General features: G+C 37.2%; 1 protein-coding gene across 2 annotated transcripts in view; it reads right to left on the minus strand.

Moving 5' to 3' along the window:
* LOC126284299 (retinol-binding protein pinta-like) overlaps positions 1 to 15,398 on the minus strand; it is a 136,543-nt gene that overhangs the window by 83,164 nt on the left and 37,981 nt on the right. Inside the window, exons 5-6 of one of the 2 annotated variants that reach the window (XM_049983131.1) lie at positions 15,235 to 15,345; positions 246 to 348 (exon numbers count right to left, since the gene is read on the minus strand). The exons of the other annotated variant lie outside the window; for it this stretch is intronic. Of the exons in view, the coding sequence (XP_049839088.1) occupies positions 246 to 348; positions 15,235 to 15,345 (214 nt within the window). The remainder of the gene's footprint in view (positions 1 to 245; positions 349 to 15,234; positions 15,346 to 15,398) is intronic. 2 annotated transcript variants of the gene reach the window in all.

A 15,398-nucleotide genomic window follows, 5' to 3' on the forward strand; every position in this document is an offset into this window, starting at 1 on the left:
CACAGAAGAAGATGATAGTCAAGTGGCCGGTGAGCCTTAAGTATACATTTACTAAGATGGTATCTGTTCTTCTTCTGTGCGAATCGGCTTTCGAGTGTGGCGCAACGTCGTAAATTTCAACTCTAGTATATTTCACATTTTTTAAGTCGGTAGATATGGTAATAAAAAGATACATAAGGAAATCACTTCTTTATTCACTTTGAGAATGACGTGAGAGTCGCTAACTGGCGGTGGTTTGCACTTACTTTCCAATTTTTCTATAGGCCCAGCTTCTCCACCGTACTCTTCTGGTAAGATCTTCTTGGGGACGTGCTTATAAAGGGACTCCAGATTGGAATGTATGAAGATCTGAAAAGAAAACGACAACATATATACAAGAATGAAATCCTTGTTTAAAAGCATTACTACGTATTCTAAGGCGTAACACACAAGTCAGACACATTCTGGTAACAGTATTATTACTCTGTTCTCCGCACAAGTTAACTTCTTTCTACGTAACTTGTTGATGTCGGAAGTCCGAAAACTGACTTGAAACAGTTCTAAATGAAAATGTATCCTGTGCAAGCCTCCATCTCTGCATAAGCTGTGCAACCCAGAGCCATTTGAGCCTGCTTGCTATACTCAAAGCCTTAATCTGCATCTACAGCAGTTGCCGCCCCCCGCCCCCCTCTCCGTTACCAATTAGACTATTACTCGACGAGTCTTGACATGTGTTATCAAACGATCCATTCTTCTAATCATGCAAGTGACATAATCATTTTTTCTCCATAATTTGATATATGCGTACTCATCAGCTATCCAATATACTATTTAATCTTCAGCATTCAGCGCCACGTTTCAAAAGCTTCTGTTCTGTTCATGTCTATTCTGTTTCTCGTCAACATTTCACTTCCATTCAAGGTTATAGTCTCGATAAATATTTTCAGAGAACATTTATACTACACGTAAAATAGTTTCTCTTTTTAATAGAGTACTTCTCCTGCTGTTACCGGTCTGGATTTAATGTCTTCCTTTCTACTTCGGCCATCGGCAGTCAGCTTTCATTTCCTACTGTTAGTGCCTAATTTCCTAAGAAAAATTACCATTACCTTATTTAATTCGACTATATTCCACTAATCTTGCTTTAAATTTGTTGAATTTCATCTTCTAACGTACTAGCAAACCCAGCAAAGCTGTGCAAATGTTAAATATGTACGAGAATTGGATGTACATCTTTATCTGAGGTACCCTTGGGACTTGTGTCCGGATGCAAAGTTTGGTTTCCCATTGTGACTTCGCCCAATTTGAAGGAGTGGAACTCGAAATTGTAATAAATCGTATAGAACATGATTAATAAGACTCCATTGTTAATGTGTTTGGTTTTTATTGTTTTTAAGTTTTTTTAATTTTTTGTACACAATGTAATTACAAAACTTCGGAATATGCAACAATTTTCGGATTTTGAATATTGCGTGGTAAGAGTATTAATTGGTTTTCTAAACTACTAGTTCCCAAATGGGCAACTTAAAAACGACCATGTGACCAATTTGTCATTATTTAAATACCCCGCTACCATAGTTAAAACTGACTTTGAGGAAGAATACAAAACAGCACATTTTTACAGAATATCTACAGTGTTACGTACTCTGGTGTTGTCGGTGGCACTTTACAAAATACATAGCCTACATTCTAAAGGTTTAGAGTTGAGTTTTAGTTTTTACAATGCTGTGTAGTAAGACACACACAACCGACAGTAGCAAAAAACTCTGATCGTAAATCAGTTCCAGCGCATTTGAATGTCGCATCTTGAGCCTTCTTTAGTACTGCTACAAACGAAACCTAGATTAGCTTAAACTGAATGCATAAATCGGTTGGGAGCATTGGTATACAGGGTATGAGAGACAGCCCTTCAACTGCTGGATCTGTGAGGATTGTAGCTTCAGCGACACAATTTTCTGTACTTTTAGATGTCTGAACAGGTAGCATTATAAACGTTTGGAGAAATTTATATTGGATAATTATATATAAACCATAAATATTACTTTCCCACTCTACACGTTTTTGGATCAACCTATCTGGAAGAAACAATATAAGTCATTGTTGTGTATAAAACTTTAATGTATATGGAAGAAACATTTTGGCTAATGGTTTAAATACCCGACTATTATTATTATAACACGACCTTCCCCCCCCCCCCCCTCCCCCCACCCCCCACGAACCATAGACCTTGCCGTTGGTGGCGAGGCTTGCGTGCCTCAGTGATACAGATAGCCGTACCATTGGTGCAACCACAACGGATGGATGTCTGTTGAGAGGCCAGACAAACGTGTACTTCCTGAAGATGGGCAGCAGCCTTTTCAGTAGTTGCAGGGGTAACAGTCTGGATGAATGACTGATTTGGCCTTGTAACATTTGTGCACTCAGATAAAGCTTTTGACAATGTTGACTGGAATATTCTCTTTCAAATTCTGAAGGCTTACAATTTGTACAGAAAGAAGATGGCAGTAATAAGAGTCAAAGCGCATGAAAAGGAAACAGTGTTTGGGAAGGGAGTGCGACATGGTTATAGCCTATCCCCGATGTTATTCTATCTGTATATTGAGCAAGCAATAAAGGAAACAAAAGAAAAATTGGAGTAGGAATTAAAATCCATGGAGAAGAAATGAAAAACTGATGTTTTGCCAATGACATTTTAATTCTGTTAGAGAAGTAAAGGACCTGGAAGAGCAGTTGAAGGGAATGGACAGTGTGTTAAAAGGAAAATATAAGATGAACATCAACAAAAGCAAAACGAGGGTAGTGGAATGTAGTCAAATTAAATCAGGTGATGCAGAGGGAATTAGATTAGGAAATGGGACACTTAAAATAGTAAATGAGTTTTGTTATTTGGGGAGCAAAATCACGGAAAATAGTCGAAGTAGAGAGGATATAAAATGTAGACTTGCAATATCACGAAATGCCTTTCTAAAGAGAAATTTGTTGACATCGAGTATAGATTTATGTGTAAGGAAGTCTCTTCTAAAATTATTTGTATGGAGTGGAACCATTTGTGAATGTGAAACATGGACGATTAAAATTTAGACAGGAAGAGAAAAGAAGCTTTCGAAATGTGCTGCTACAGAAGAATGCCTAAGATTAGATCGGTAGCCCACATAACTAATGAGGAGGTACTGAATAGAATTGGGGAGCAGAGGAATTTGTGGCACAACTTGACTAGAAGAAGGGATCGGCTGGTAGGACATGTTCTGAGGCATCAAGGAATCCCCAATTTAGTAGTGGAAGGCAGCGTGGAGGATAAAAGTTGTAGAGACACACCAAGAGATGAATACACTAAACATATTCAGAAGGATGTAGGGTGCAGTAGGTACTTGGAGATGAAGAAGCTTGCACAAGATAGAGCAGCATGGAGAGCTGCATCAAGCCAGCCTCTGGGCTGAAGACCATAACAACAACAACAACAACAACATTATTGAATCCAGCTGCAAGAAAGAATATGCACATGTCCACAGCACAGCACGGATTTTTCTATCTCACCATCAGTTTTAATGTTATGTAAAAAAAAAAAAAAATTAATCTACGTCCATTCCAATGTTTGTCAGAATGTCATGAAAAAATCTGAAATAAATCTATTAAGAAATTTCCGAGATTTTTGGAGTTTCCCATTTGTATACAGACTTTCAGTATAAATTTTCAAGGCAGTAACATTACTATTCAGGTGATCTTCGAAGTCCTGAGCCACTTCTGACAGAATTACAGTGTCATTGGCTAATAACATCATTTCTTTTCTTCTCCCTGAATTTCAGTTCCAACTCCAAAGTTCACATTGATTTCCTTTAGCAGTTGACCAGTGTACAGTCTGGGATGCATTACAGTCCTGTATCAATCCCTCGTCAACTGTTGTCTCGCTTTCATGTACTTCAATTCTTGTAACTACTGTCTGGTGTTCTGTTTAGTTTGTACTTAACTTTTGTGCTACAATACATAACTTTACTGAAGTGAGGTGTTACAGGAAGCCTACATTACCAACTTATGATGACTGTGACAGTGAGAAGTACTTTTATTAGTAAAAAATAAGAACTGTTGGGTTTCGTAACATCTTTAGAGTAAATTTTGTTTAGATAAGTTATTGTAACAATAATGTCACACGGTTAGCACAAGAAATAAAAGATAATTTATGATCTTACAGACATTTTGCTCCTATTGTAATGTGTTGGAACCATGTAAAATTAACCAAAAGGATAAGTATAAATTGTTGTTGTGTGTTTTTATTTTGGAGAACTGATGATTCATCGAACGGTTGGACAACTTCATGTTTGTCAAAAGACTTGAAACTATATCCTATTACAATAGCAAAGGCAGGTACAGTGTTTTAATCGTTTACAAGAACATTTTTTAAGTATAGGGGAATCAAGATCGTTACTTGCAGGTAATGGTGCACAATTTGTAAGCCATAATTTTAAGGCATTCTTAGCATGGGAAGAATTGCAGCATAGTACTACAAAATACCATTCTTAGACGAAGAGTTCGTTATGGGTAATGATGGTGTGAAGACTTTGTAGAAAGTATTGCTGACATAAACATACTATATGGGCTTAAACAGTTCCTGGGTTCCAAGTGATATTAGACGAGTTACCTCATTTGTCTATTGTGCTTTTACCAGTGGGAGTGATAAACAGAAAATTTATTGTAGAAGCGTTGTTAAAGACATATGGATATCCACAAGGACAATACGCATAAATATTGGAAACGTAAGTAAAGCAAAGTAGTGAAATTAGAGTGAAAGAGCATAACAGTTACGCTGCAATGACAAATTTTGAGATAACTAATGTTACAAAATGCTCATAATCATACTGCTGTGGAAAAGGAACTAAAGAAAAGTGCTCAAATTAGAGTGAAGAAGCATAATAGTCACGCTGCAATGGTAAATTTCAAGGTGAATGATATCGTGTCAGCTGAAGTATAACATCATAGTTCTAATACAATGAAACAAGCTATGAAGGTTTTTTACAGACATGGAGGTGCACATCGGGTGCCTAGCGTTCCTGGGCAATGGCAGTCCTTCTGGTAGATTCATTAAAGAGTAAGGAAAAGGGAATTTCGAGTCCTATGAGAATCCAGTTGCTCATTATATTACTACCTATGTCTATATAATGATCTCTCCATCTTGTACTGTTTTTCGATTAATTATATTTTGTTCCACTATCCTATGTTCATTACTCATATAATGAAACATGTACATTGATAATTTAATGTAGTTGATATGAACGTGTGATAAATCAATGGAAGGTATGATACAGATGTTAGTGATATTTTGTTGAGGAAGAGAGGAACAGGAAGGACGAGAACTACTAAATTATCACTGCATGACATGCTAATGTCCAGATTATACCCCAAAAGCGATCTTGAAGGGCCATCATGACCAAGATTTGGTCACTCTTAATAGAGTATAGAGGAATACTTGAAACATGGAGAAAAAACCATCAAGAGAGTATGAATTTGTTATAAACCAGGATTGAGTGCCGCTTAGAACACATCAGTAAAGAGGAGAATGGACAGATGTAGAATGATAAACAGGATACTGCACCCTTATATATAAACTGTGTAATGAATAGGATATGCAGATCAAGAAAGGAGGACATACATCTGAACTGAGAAAAACGGATATATAGGGACACTACTGTTGTGAAAATTTCATGATTGTTAGGAAGTAGCCTTTTGAAGAAGGAGGTGTAACAGACAGTTCCTGCAAAAGTAGAATACTATTGTTGGTTTGAGGTTTGCACCACTGTTTTAAATTAAATGAACCTATCTGTCTTGCAATGCCTTAGATCGTATAGTCATTTATAAAAGTAACTGCTGCAAATACAAGTGTATTAGCTTTGTATGTTATTCAAAATGTCTATTATAAGAAAGGAGTAGTTTTATAGCATGCAAAACTACAAAAGTTTATAAATTGCTACTAAAAATATCTCTCCTGCTTAGTGGCAGTGTTAGACATGAAAAGACTATTGAGAATTTTGATGAAATGTAACACAAAATTTATTGGAGAACCAGTGCAGTTATTTCGCTGGCCACATGGTACAATCCAACACGAGTACAATATACATAATTGGGTCAAAAAGTAATTAGAGAAAAGTGCTCATACTTGTGGTATAAGTACACATTAGTGTGTTTAGTATGGTTTGTATACTTTCCTCTTGAATGCGTTTGTATATGGTAATTTGTGGTACTGATAACGTGTTAAGTTTTATTGTTGTGTTTTTGCAGAGTTTTTAAGGGAGATTAGCATATCTTAGTTTTAACGGTCCAGCCAGATTAGCCATATTCTTACTTTGTTTTACTTAGAGCAACTGGCAGCCAGGGGTATTCTTTAGTGGCCATAGTCTGTTAACCAGTCAGAGCTAGCTATTTGTGCTGCTACTCTCATCAACGGCTTTCAATAGTTTTCGGGGCTATGGGGGAGTAACTGGTGGTGTCCATTCTATAGCATTTGTAGAGACGTCTGTCCTCTGGCACACCTGTGAAATACAACCAGGAAGGATCCTTGGGATAGGGAGTGTAATGAGCATCTGTCTTAGGGGTTTGTCGTCTTTCCTTCTTTGGTTATAACATTTCTTTCTTCTCCAATGGAAGAACCATATCTGTCCTGCCTTCTTTCACAAGCAACAGTTTTTATTGTGAAAACCTTTTCCTTATCGAGATAAATAAACCTGTTCTCATAGGAGTGCCAAAATGTGGCAGCACATAATTAGTTGCCAAACGAAGTCAAATAGCACAAAATAAACAAAAGGAAGTGATACTGACTGGACGTCCATTGCGAATACCTAATTGAGGAACGCTTGTTCTGAATTAAAACTGTGAAGTTATAGATTAAGTTAGCGTCATAAATGGTTTACCAGTCCTCTTTGTGTTTAGTTCACAGGTACACGTAAATTAAAGCTCTATGCATACAGAAAAAATGAAGTACCTTAAGAAATTTATTAATAAGATTTTTTTATGCGCCAAACTTAGAGAGTTTGATGTAGTATTAAATAATTTGCCGTGGTGTCGAACTGCAACTCAATTAATTAAATTTTCTTATTGAATATGGAATCAGTTACACAATTCTAGTCTTACTTACAATTACTTACTGTTATTGTCTGTTATATTGTAGCGATGTGGCGAAATCACTCATCTGAGAGTGTCGATATGTGGTGTATCGATTCGATGTGGTAATGTGATATGTTACCCAGTGTCTGCCTTATCAAGGAATGATGATAATGACAGTTAAAAGTAATTTTATTAGCTGAGTAGCTGAGAAACTCAGCATTACCCAGTTATTTATTTACGGCTGTGCCCTAGACTTCATATATGTGGAAATTATTTTTGACTTATAAAATTTCTTTGCATATAAAATTTGAAGTAGTGTGATTGGAGACATGAAGTAAGAGCTTGTGTACATCGCTAACAAAGTCGAGAGCTAAACAGCTGTAAAAGGCAACTGAATGTGACAAGCAACTGACGCCAGGATCCATGCCTATTACAGGCTCTGTGCGGTCTTGTGCTTTGTTCATGTTCGTGCTGTGACCTCGCCGGAAATGGTACAGCCTTAGGGAGAAACGGTAAATTATTAGGAATAAGTCAGATTCAGGGTACAAAAACCGCTCACTTGAGCCACTTCCCATCAAAATTTCACTTTCTTTGATTTTACGTTGGAGAGAAGTAACTTTAAGCCTCTTTGAGTGAAGGGCTCTGACTAGGGAAATTCCACATCGTACGCCCTTCACATTTACTAACGAAATGGCCCAGTGGATAGCGCGTCAAAAACTGAAAAGAGTTCAGACGTGAAAACAGGAAGATAGTGTACTGAACTATGAAAAAGAAGCGAAATAGAATCAGTGAACTGTACAAGCTGAAGATGCGCAACACCAAACGCATCAAAAGAACAGCGGCATCGTTGTTCTGTGGTCACGGCCTTGGCCTACAGAGAAATAGATCGGGGTTCAAATCTCCCTCGTGCCCCTTTATATTCACAAAGTAAGTGCTTTCCGTCCAGTCACGGACGTGTCTGTTCGCCTTTTGTAGTCTTGGCAATTGTCATACTATACATTGGTTATAGAATAGGAGTCATATAGTAAGAATATATTACCGTTGTAAGTAAATCTGATGAATAGCGAGAGCAAGCGAGATGCCGCATATACCTGTCATATGAATGAAAATAAAAAATAAACCTGTGTGTACTGTGTTACAACAAAGGAATTCAACAGTCGAAACTTCCAAAACAGAACTCAAAAGTGATAATATGTGGTACCTGTGTAGAATAAATAGGATATACGTATGTCTGGGGTCACCTCCACGTATCTTACTGTTTGCAAACGGACGTTACACCACAACACAGACACAAATCCGAATACAGCGGACAGACACGTCAATGAACTGACGGACAGAGTGTAATTTTGTGAAAAGAATAGTGGGACACAAGGGAGATTTAGACCGTTCAGTGTTTCTATTTACCTTCTTTTTTTACAGTTCAGTACACCTTCTTCCTGTTTTCATGCTTGATCTGTGTTCAGTTTTTGACGGGCTATCTACTTGGCCATCTTATCATAAAGTCTGAGGGAGGTGGGATGGGGAGTTTCCTTTCTGAGGAGCAAGTCTTATCTTCTTGTGCCTCAGAACCTCTCGCCTCACGATCTCCATTGGGTTTTGCAGACCACCTAGTCCTCAGTCTTTAGCCAGTCTGGTGTATTCAGCTAGACGACCACTTTCTAGGGATTTTCATTCATAAAGAAAACTAAATCAAAATGTAATCAGGAAGCATACTTAATAAATTCGTTTCTTCTAGCAAAGAATAGAAATAATAGAAATAAAAATTTATCGAAGCAAGCAAAGCAATGTTGTTATATTTAAATAAGTGAAGCGAAATCAATAAACCGTTATCTCCCAACGAAACAAATTCAGTGTTAGTTTGTATTCGTAAAAATAAAACTATGGTTCTTAATTCTGACACTGACGTAACCTGCCGATAATACAACTGTCAGGGAGAGGTCCCGTTACTGGTGCATTGGCATACTACGCCATTATAATTAAACAGCCGAACTACTAAGCTCAGCAGACGATATTAGATACTAGTTTAAAAATAAAGATCTCTTTCTCTGTGTTCTTACTCTCGTAAAATATAGCCTGTACTTTGTCGGAGTCTACGCTCAAGTTACTAGTTAAAATCGCGTGAAAAATTAGGATGTTCAAATAGACAGACAGAAACGACTGTTGTACAGTTCCTTTTTTAGTGTGTACACCATGGTCGACGCTGTTTGGAAGTTTTTATTTTTGTTTGTGCATGCAGACTGGCATGGATGGGTGCAGCGTATCTTCAAGGAGGGACGACGACGAAAGTTTCACTACACCTCGGGGTACTTAATAGTTTGGCAGTTATTCCGGCTGAAACGTCCCGGCTTGAAAAGGGCAGCGGGCTATCGAATGAAGAGCGCCGTGACAATGAAGATTACGTCACGGCAGAACAAAGAATTCTGTAGTTGTATCTCCTAAGGAGGCGATGACGGACACACTCATCTGATTTGAGAGTAGGATTATAAGTCACGTTTATTTTAGGAGTGTCGTACTGCTGTGCTCTTGACCTCGAGCGACTGATGCACAATTTGGTAACGAAGTACGAGCTTTCCAAGATTGGTGGTCATAAAGAAATAACGAGATGAGAAAAAAATAGCCTGTAGTTATAGGTAACGGGCAAACTATTCATCAACAATCAATTGGAACCCTTGTAGCAGCACCTAGACTAAACGAAACTTGAAGTGAATCATATTAATGAAGAATGACAATACTAATAACTAGAAAACGGATTTATTGAAGATTTGTGATATTTTATCTAAGATGTACTTCAGTTTATCGCTTGTGTCATTGACAACCGAGTCAGAAGCCGTAACTATGACGAAGTGCGCAAGCCCTTATAAGCTTTGCTGATAAAAACCAATCAAGAATCAGTTGTCTGACGACACAGATGAATTAAATTAATCGACAATACATAAGTACGTACGCTGCAGAAGGATTTTAATAAGTCAACAAATCGGAAGACCGGCCACTACGATTACAAAGAGCGTCAACTGTTTCATCGTTTCCACAGTAACGCCGCATCAGCCGACAGTAATCACTATTGCTGGTACCTAAAGTACAGCTACGTAGGACAAGAAACGCAGCGATTTCCCGTCGTCGTTGCGACATGGCAAGGCACACAAGCATTGGTAGGTGAGCTCTGTTCAAGCCAAACTGAATTTATTTATTTACTTTATTATGGCGGTAGTGTGTGTTGTGGTGTAATTAAAGCGTATTGTGTCCGTAAGAATTTTTGTTAACATAGTTACCTACTCTCTATAACAGTTAGTATTCGAAGTAGTTTAATTTGAAATTTGTTATCACTGCCAAATGGTTCAAATGGCTCTGAGCACTATGGGACTCAACTGCTGTGGTCATTAGTCCCCTAGAACTTAGAACTACTTAAACCTAACTAACCTAAGGACATCACACACATCCATGCCCGAGGCAGGATTCGAACCTGCGACCGTAGCTATCACTGCCAGTGAGATCCAGGAAAGTGGAGGAGGTGTTGAAAGCCATTGCTGAGTTAGATGTTAAATTATATAATATTAACGCAAGTATGATGGCTGTAGGTGATGAACTGGGGGCTAGACTGTATACTACTAATATATACACAGGCGTGTAAGGGTGGTAAGCTAGATGCCAGTAGGACTGAATTAAATGCGACCATCGAAGAGCAAGGTGTTAGATTTGAAAAAGGACTTGTTGAAACAAAGGCTCACCGATTGTTAAATTAAATAATGAGTTACATAGTACATGGACTGGCTTAAAATAAGAGTTAACAGCTGAATTAGAATCCAGGAATCAGAAATTAGGTGATGATGCATAACTGACTGACGAAATGAAAAACTGAAAACGAATAATGAGATAGTCAAACTGCAATCCGCTATTACTACTTTAACACAGGAGTTATATTTTCAGTTGCTTAGTGTGTTTTAGTAAAAGGGACGCAAATAAAGATATTAACTTACGAAATTTGTTATCAATAACCCATCACGGTTCAAAAATGATAAAAAAATATAGAGCTACAATACTAGAAGATAAGATGATCCTCACAATTCTGCTTAAATCTGACACTGGCGCAGAAAGCGGTGAATTATGCTGGCACAAAAGTATTAAAAATCTGACAGATAGACAACCAGCATTTAAAATCAAATTAAAAGAATTTCTGAATAACAAATATTTCTACTCATTGCATGAAATTTTATATAGAAGTAGTACGAGAGAGAGAGAGAGAGAGAGAGAGAGAGAGAGAGAGAGAGATTAATTATATCGTATAAAGAAACCTAATGTTAAACTGACACATTTCGCATCATTACGAAATATCATATTCATGATCTGTAGAACAAGTATTTGTGTAATGTAATCTAAGATTTTGCTGAACAAGAGTTTACAGAAGTATATAGGCAAATCTCATGTACAGCTGTCTGGTTATACATTACAGGGCAGAAGAAACATTCCGACATAACCACAATATCAGGCTCCAGGCTTGCAACTTTTGTGGAATGTGTTAGCGATTTGATTGAACAAAAGTTGCAGGAGAAGATCGATTCGTCTGTCAGTATACTTCATACTATACAGAAGGTACAAAAATAACAGAGGCTGAATTAAAAAGGTTGTGGGTTGAATTGGCGAAAACGAAAGATATAGTTAATAGAAAGAGAGTTGCAGATAATTCTCCGTTTCCTGTAGAATAATTAGGAGAATAACGTCAATAAAGGGGGAGGAATCTGTCCAAACAGTTTACTAAATTCAAAACGGACGACGATGTACACCCTACCTATTTTAAGATTTACCAGAGCGTTGTCTAATTGTTCAGATGTCTCAAAGAAAATTGATTTTGTCCTCAGTCATTTGGAAGGGGATGCTGCTATGTCTAGAACCGCTAATTTGGAAGTCTAGTCCTCATGGAGTGACTTCCGAGATAAATTTAGAAGAAGCGCTTGTCGTCAAGTACACATGAAACGTTAACACTTTATTATCTAGATCCAAGATACTTCATTAATAATTAGTGCAGCAATAAGGCACATAATAAGATCCAATACTTAGATGATGTTATGGAGGGGAATCATTTTCCTAAGCGTTGGTTCGCAGATTACACTCCCATATGACGAGAGGAATATGATATCATGTTCGGATGACTGTAAACAGTTAATTTACATTTAGTGAGCGAAGTTTAGTGAGTAAAGTCCGAAGGGGCTATTCCCCGGGAGAAAACTCGATAATAATAATGAAAACCGTCATCGACCATTGTTTGAAGGAAAAAGTAAAAGCAAATACTCTGTAGTAAGGAAACCGAATAATAACAAAGTAAATAGTAATGGACGTAACAAGACTCAGACATTTAATTCGAATACTATAAACAATGGATGTATGAATATGTCGATTCACATGTCGCATTAACAACAGTAGTTGGAAAACAATGGACGTTCTGGGTTAGGGCCCAGGCTTCAAGACATGGCAAAGGGACACCAGGTTCTCGCATAGAGAAAACAATAGTTTCTCACAAGGAAAGTACTCGCAGGTGCTCGTCACTTATTACTCAAAGAATGGGAAGTAAATTCCAGGATATAATGAGAAATATCTCGATATATTTGATAAACAGGGCGATATTCACTTAGATTCTGAGAGTGAAACATTATTAATCTCAAAGGGTTTGCTGTCAGCAATTGAAAAAAGTATCCTTGTCCCATGTTACTAGTAACTGCAGTACTTGTAGTATCAGTTAGAAAGGAACACAAGTAGAAGAAAAATGCAGCTACTTGTTATCACTAATACATTGTCTTTTATTAGGCATTGCTAGTTATACCTAATTTAAACATGGATGTGTTCTTAGGCATAGACTCGTTAATCGATAATACAATACTACTACATTTTAAAAAATTGAGGGTTGTGACGTTTTAGGCTTCACTGATGATGGATACGTTGCAAATACACTTCCCAAGTATACAAAGTTATCTGGTGGCAAACCTAAGAAGTGTGTTAATAAAAAAAAATAAAAAAAACTATCTATGAATCAGATATGGTGTATAGAACATCTACTGAAAATAATTCTTTAGAATTGAAAGATAAGTCTGTGATGAAGCACATCCATTTAATGGCTTATGCTGATATTATTGTAGTAGATGAAACCGAAGGGCAAGAGATGCGTTAGGTAGAAACATTCAATCAAGAGAATCGTGTATTTTGCCAGAAGAATGGGAAATACAATTAGAAGATATAAAAGTGTGTCGACAGACAAATGAGGAAAAATTAAGTAATACATATGTAAAAGACGATAAGAGAGCTGATATGCTACTTTCTTTACCCATACCTGTTACTAATGGATCTTTGATCTACAGTGAGACGTGGAATACAAAAGATGAGAGATGAAATACAAAAGAAAATTGATGAGAGGTACAAGAGTGTAATCTTACATCAGTGTCTACAATAATATATTGTTAGTTGCTTAGAAAGCTGCAGGAGATGTTCATTTAGTCTTGGATGCATAAACTCTCAGTAAACAGATAGAAACTGAATGGAATAGTCTTGTAAGTATATATGAGCTCTTACAAAGATTTGAGAAAGCTGAATTCTTTAGTTCTGTGAATTTAATGGTGGGGTATTGTCAGGTTCCATTACACAAAGAATCGAGAAAGTTCTGTGAATTTAATGGTGGGGTATTGTCAGATTCCATTACACAAAGAATCGAGAACATGCATCTCTATTTGAAGGTAATCTTACCAATTTAAAGTACTACAGTTCAGTTCTAACATTTCAGTTGAAACTTTCATTCGTGCTGTAGGTAAATCACTGAAATAGGAATAAGTACAAGAACTAATAATTCATGTAGGCGATTCATTATTATCTCCTAAAACTTGGAAAGTCCAGCGTAAGTTACTGACATGAACACTAAGCTGATTAGAAGAAAAGGGAACGCCAATAAAACTTTCTAAGTCACATTTTGGGATACAAGAGTTAAAGTTTTTAGGTAATATTGTCCGAATTAAACAAGTCAAATCGATCAAGAAAGACCACAAGCCATGGAAGAATGTGTAATATTGTGTACGTTTTCAAATTTGACTGGCTTCTATAGAAGATTTACGAGGATCTAGACAATCAATGATTCACGTTTACAGAAATTATGTGAATCCGGGATGCATTTGAATATGCGTTATGTTTTAGTATTGTCCACGGAGAATGGGATTCAAATATACTTGAACGTAGGACCAAACTTTTGCTAGTCGACGTCTTAGTAAACACGCGATGAATTATTCAGCTACTGAGAAAGAACGGTTATCCATTTTTTCGAGTTTACAGAAATTCGAGACGTTAATATGGGACTCAAAACTAGTAATAGATACACATCATCAGACTTCGGGTTTCTTGATGGAGAGTAGATTGTGACATAGTAGGTCTCGGCTTGAGCGAGTTTTAGAATAAAGAGCACCATGACAATGAAGATGACATGGCAGTGAACAACACAGAGATTCGTAATCTTTGAAATAGATGGTAGCATTCTGTGTGTCTATCTCGAATTGTCAGTTTGACATTTCGCACTGAGGTTATTACGGTGTTGCCTCTAAAGAGACGATGATGTGAAGATTCATTGCATTTGAGAATAGGAATGCACGGCACATTAATTTGAAAAGTGTCGTAATTATTTTCGAAATTATATATTTTGCAGTACTCTTGACTTCCAAAGTCTGCTGCAGAATATGGCCACGAAGCCCGACACTGACGGTGATGGGGAAATAACAAGGTGAACAAATTAATGGTCTGAAATTGTAGCTCTTTGACAAACTAGTCATCTACAACCAACGGGAACACCGTACCTAGCGCTTCCTGTATTTTATCGCTGCCACCTTCTTAACCCCAAAGCGTGTGTTAGAGGTAAATTTTTTTCTATATCTACAAGAGCTAGAGATATTAGTAGGTTCCATTAAACTTAGGTGTTGTTGTTATTCTCCCAGGGGACAAAACACATTTATAGCAGTAAGTGGTATTTGAGAGCCTGATGAGATTCTTTGTTCTGTGAGCACTTTTCCCATCTGAAAGCTCTGGTGTACAACGAAGTTGTATTTCACTTGATTCTTCTCCACAATACTGTTGGTAGTGCACATTGAAGGTATTGGCGATTCATATAGTAAATTGCCAACAAGCTATACAAATTTTAGTACCTACCCTTTTCTTCATCTTCTCTTTAAGAAAAGTCTCGAAAAACGAGAATATTTTCTCGACACCCGGATGGCTGTTGATGGCGTGGAAGGCCTTAGGTCGTAGCGGATATGCTTCCTGTAAGAAGAGAAAACAAAGGAATTTCAGCGCATGGAACTGAAGCGAAATAT

This window comes from Schistocerca gregaria, chromosome 8 (assembly GCF_023897955.1).
Source record: "Schistocerca gregaria isolate iqSchGreg1 chromosome 8, iqSchGreg1.2, whole genome shotgun sequence".
In the NCBI taxonomy this organism is placed as follows: Eukaryota; Metazoa; Arthropoda; class Insecta; order Orthoptera; family Acrididae; genus Schistocerca; species Schistocerca gregaria.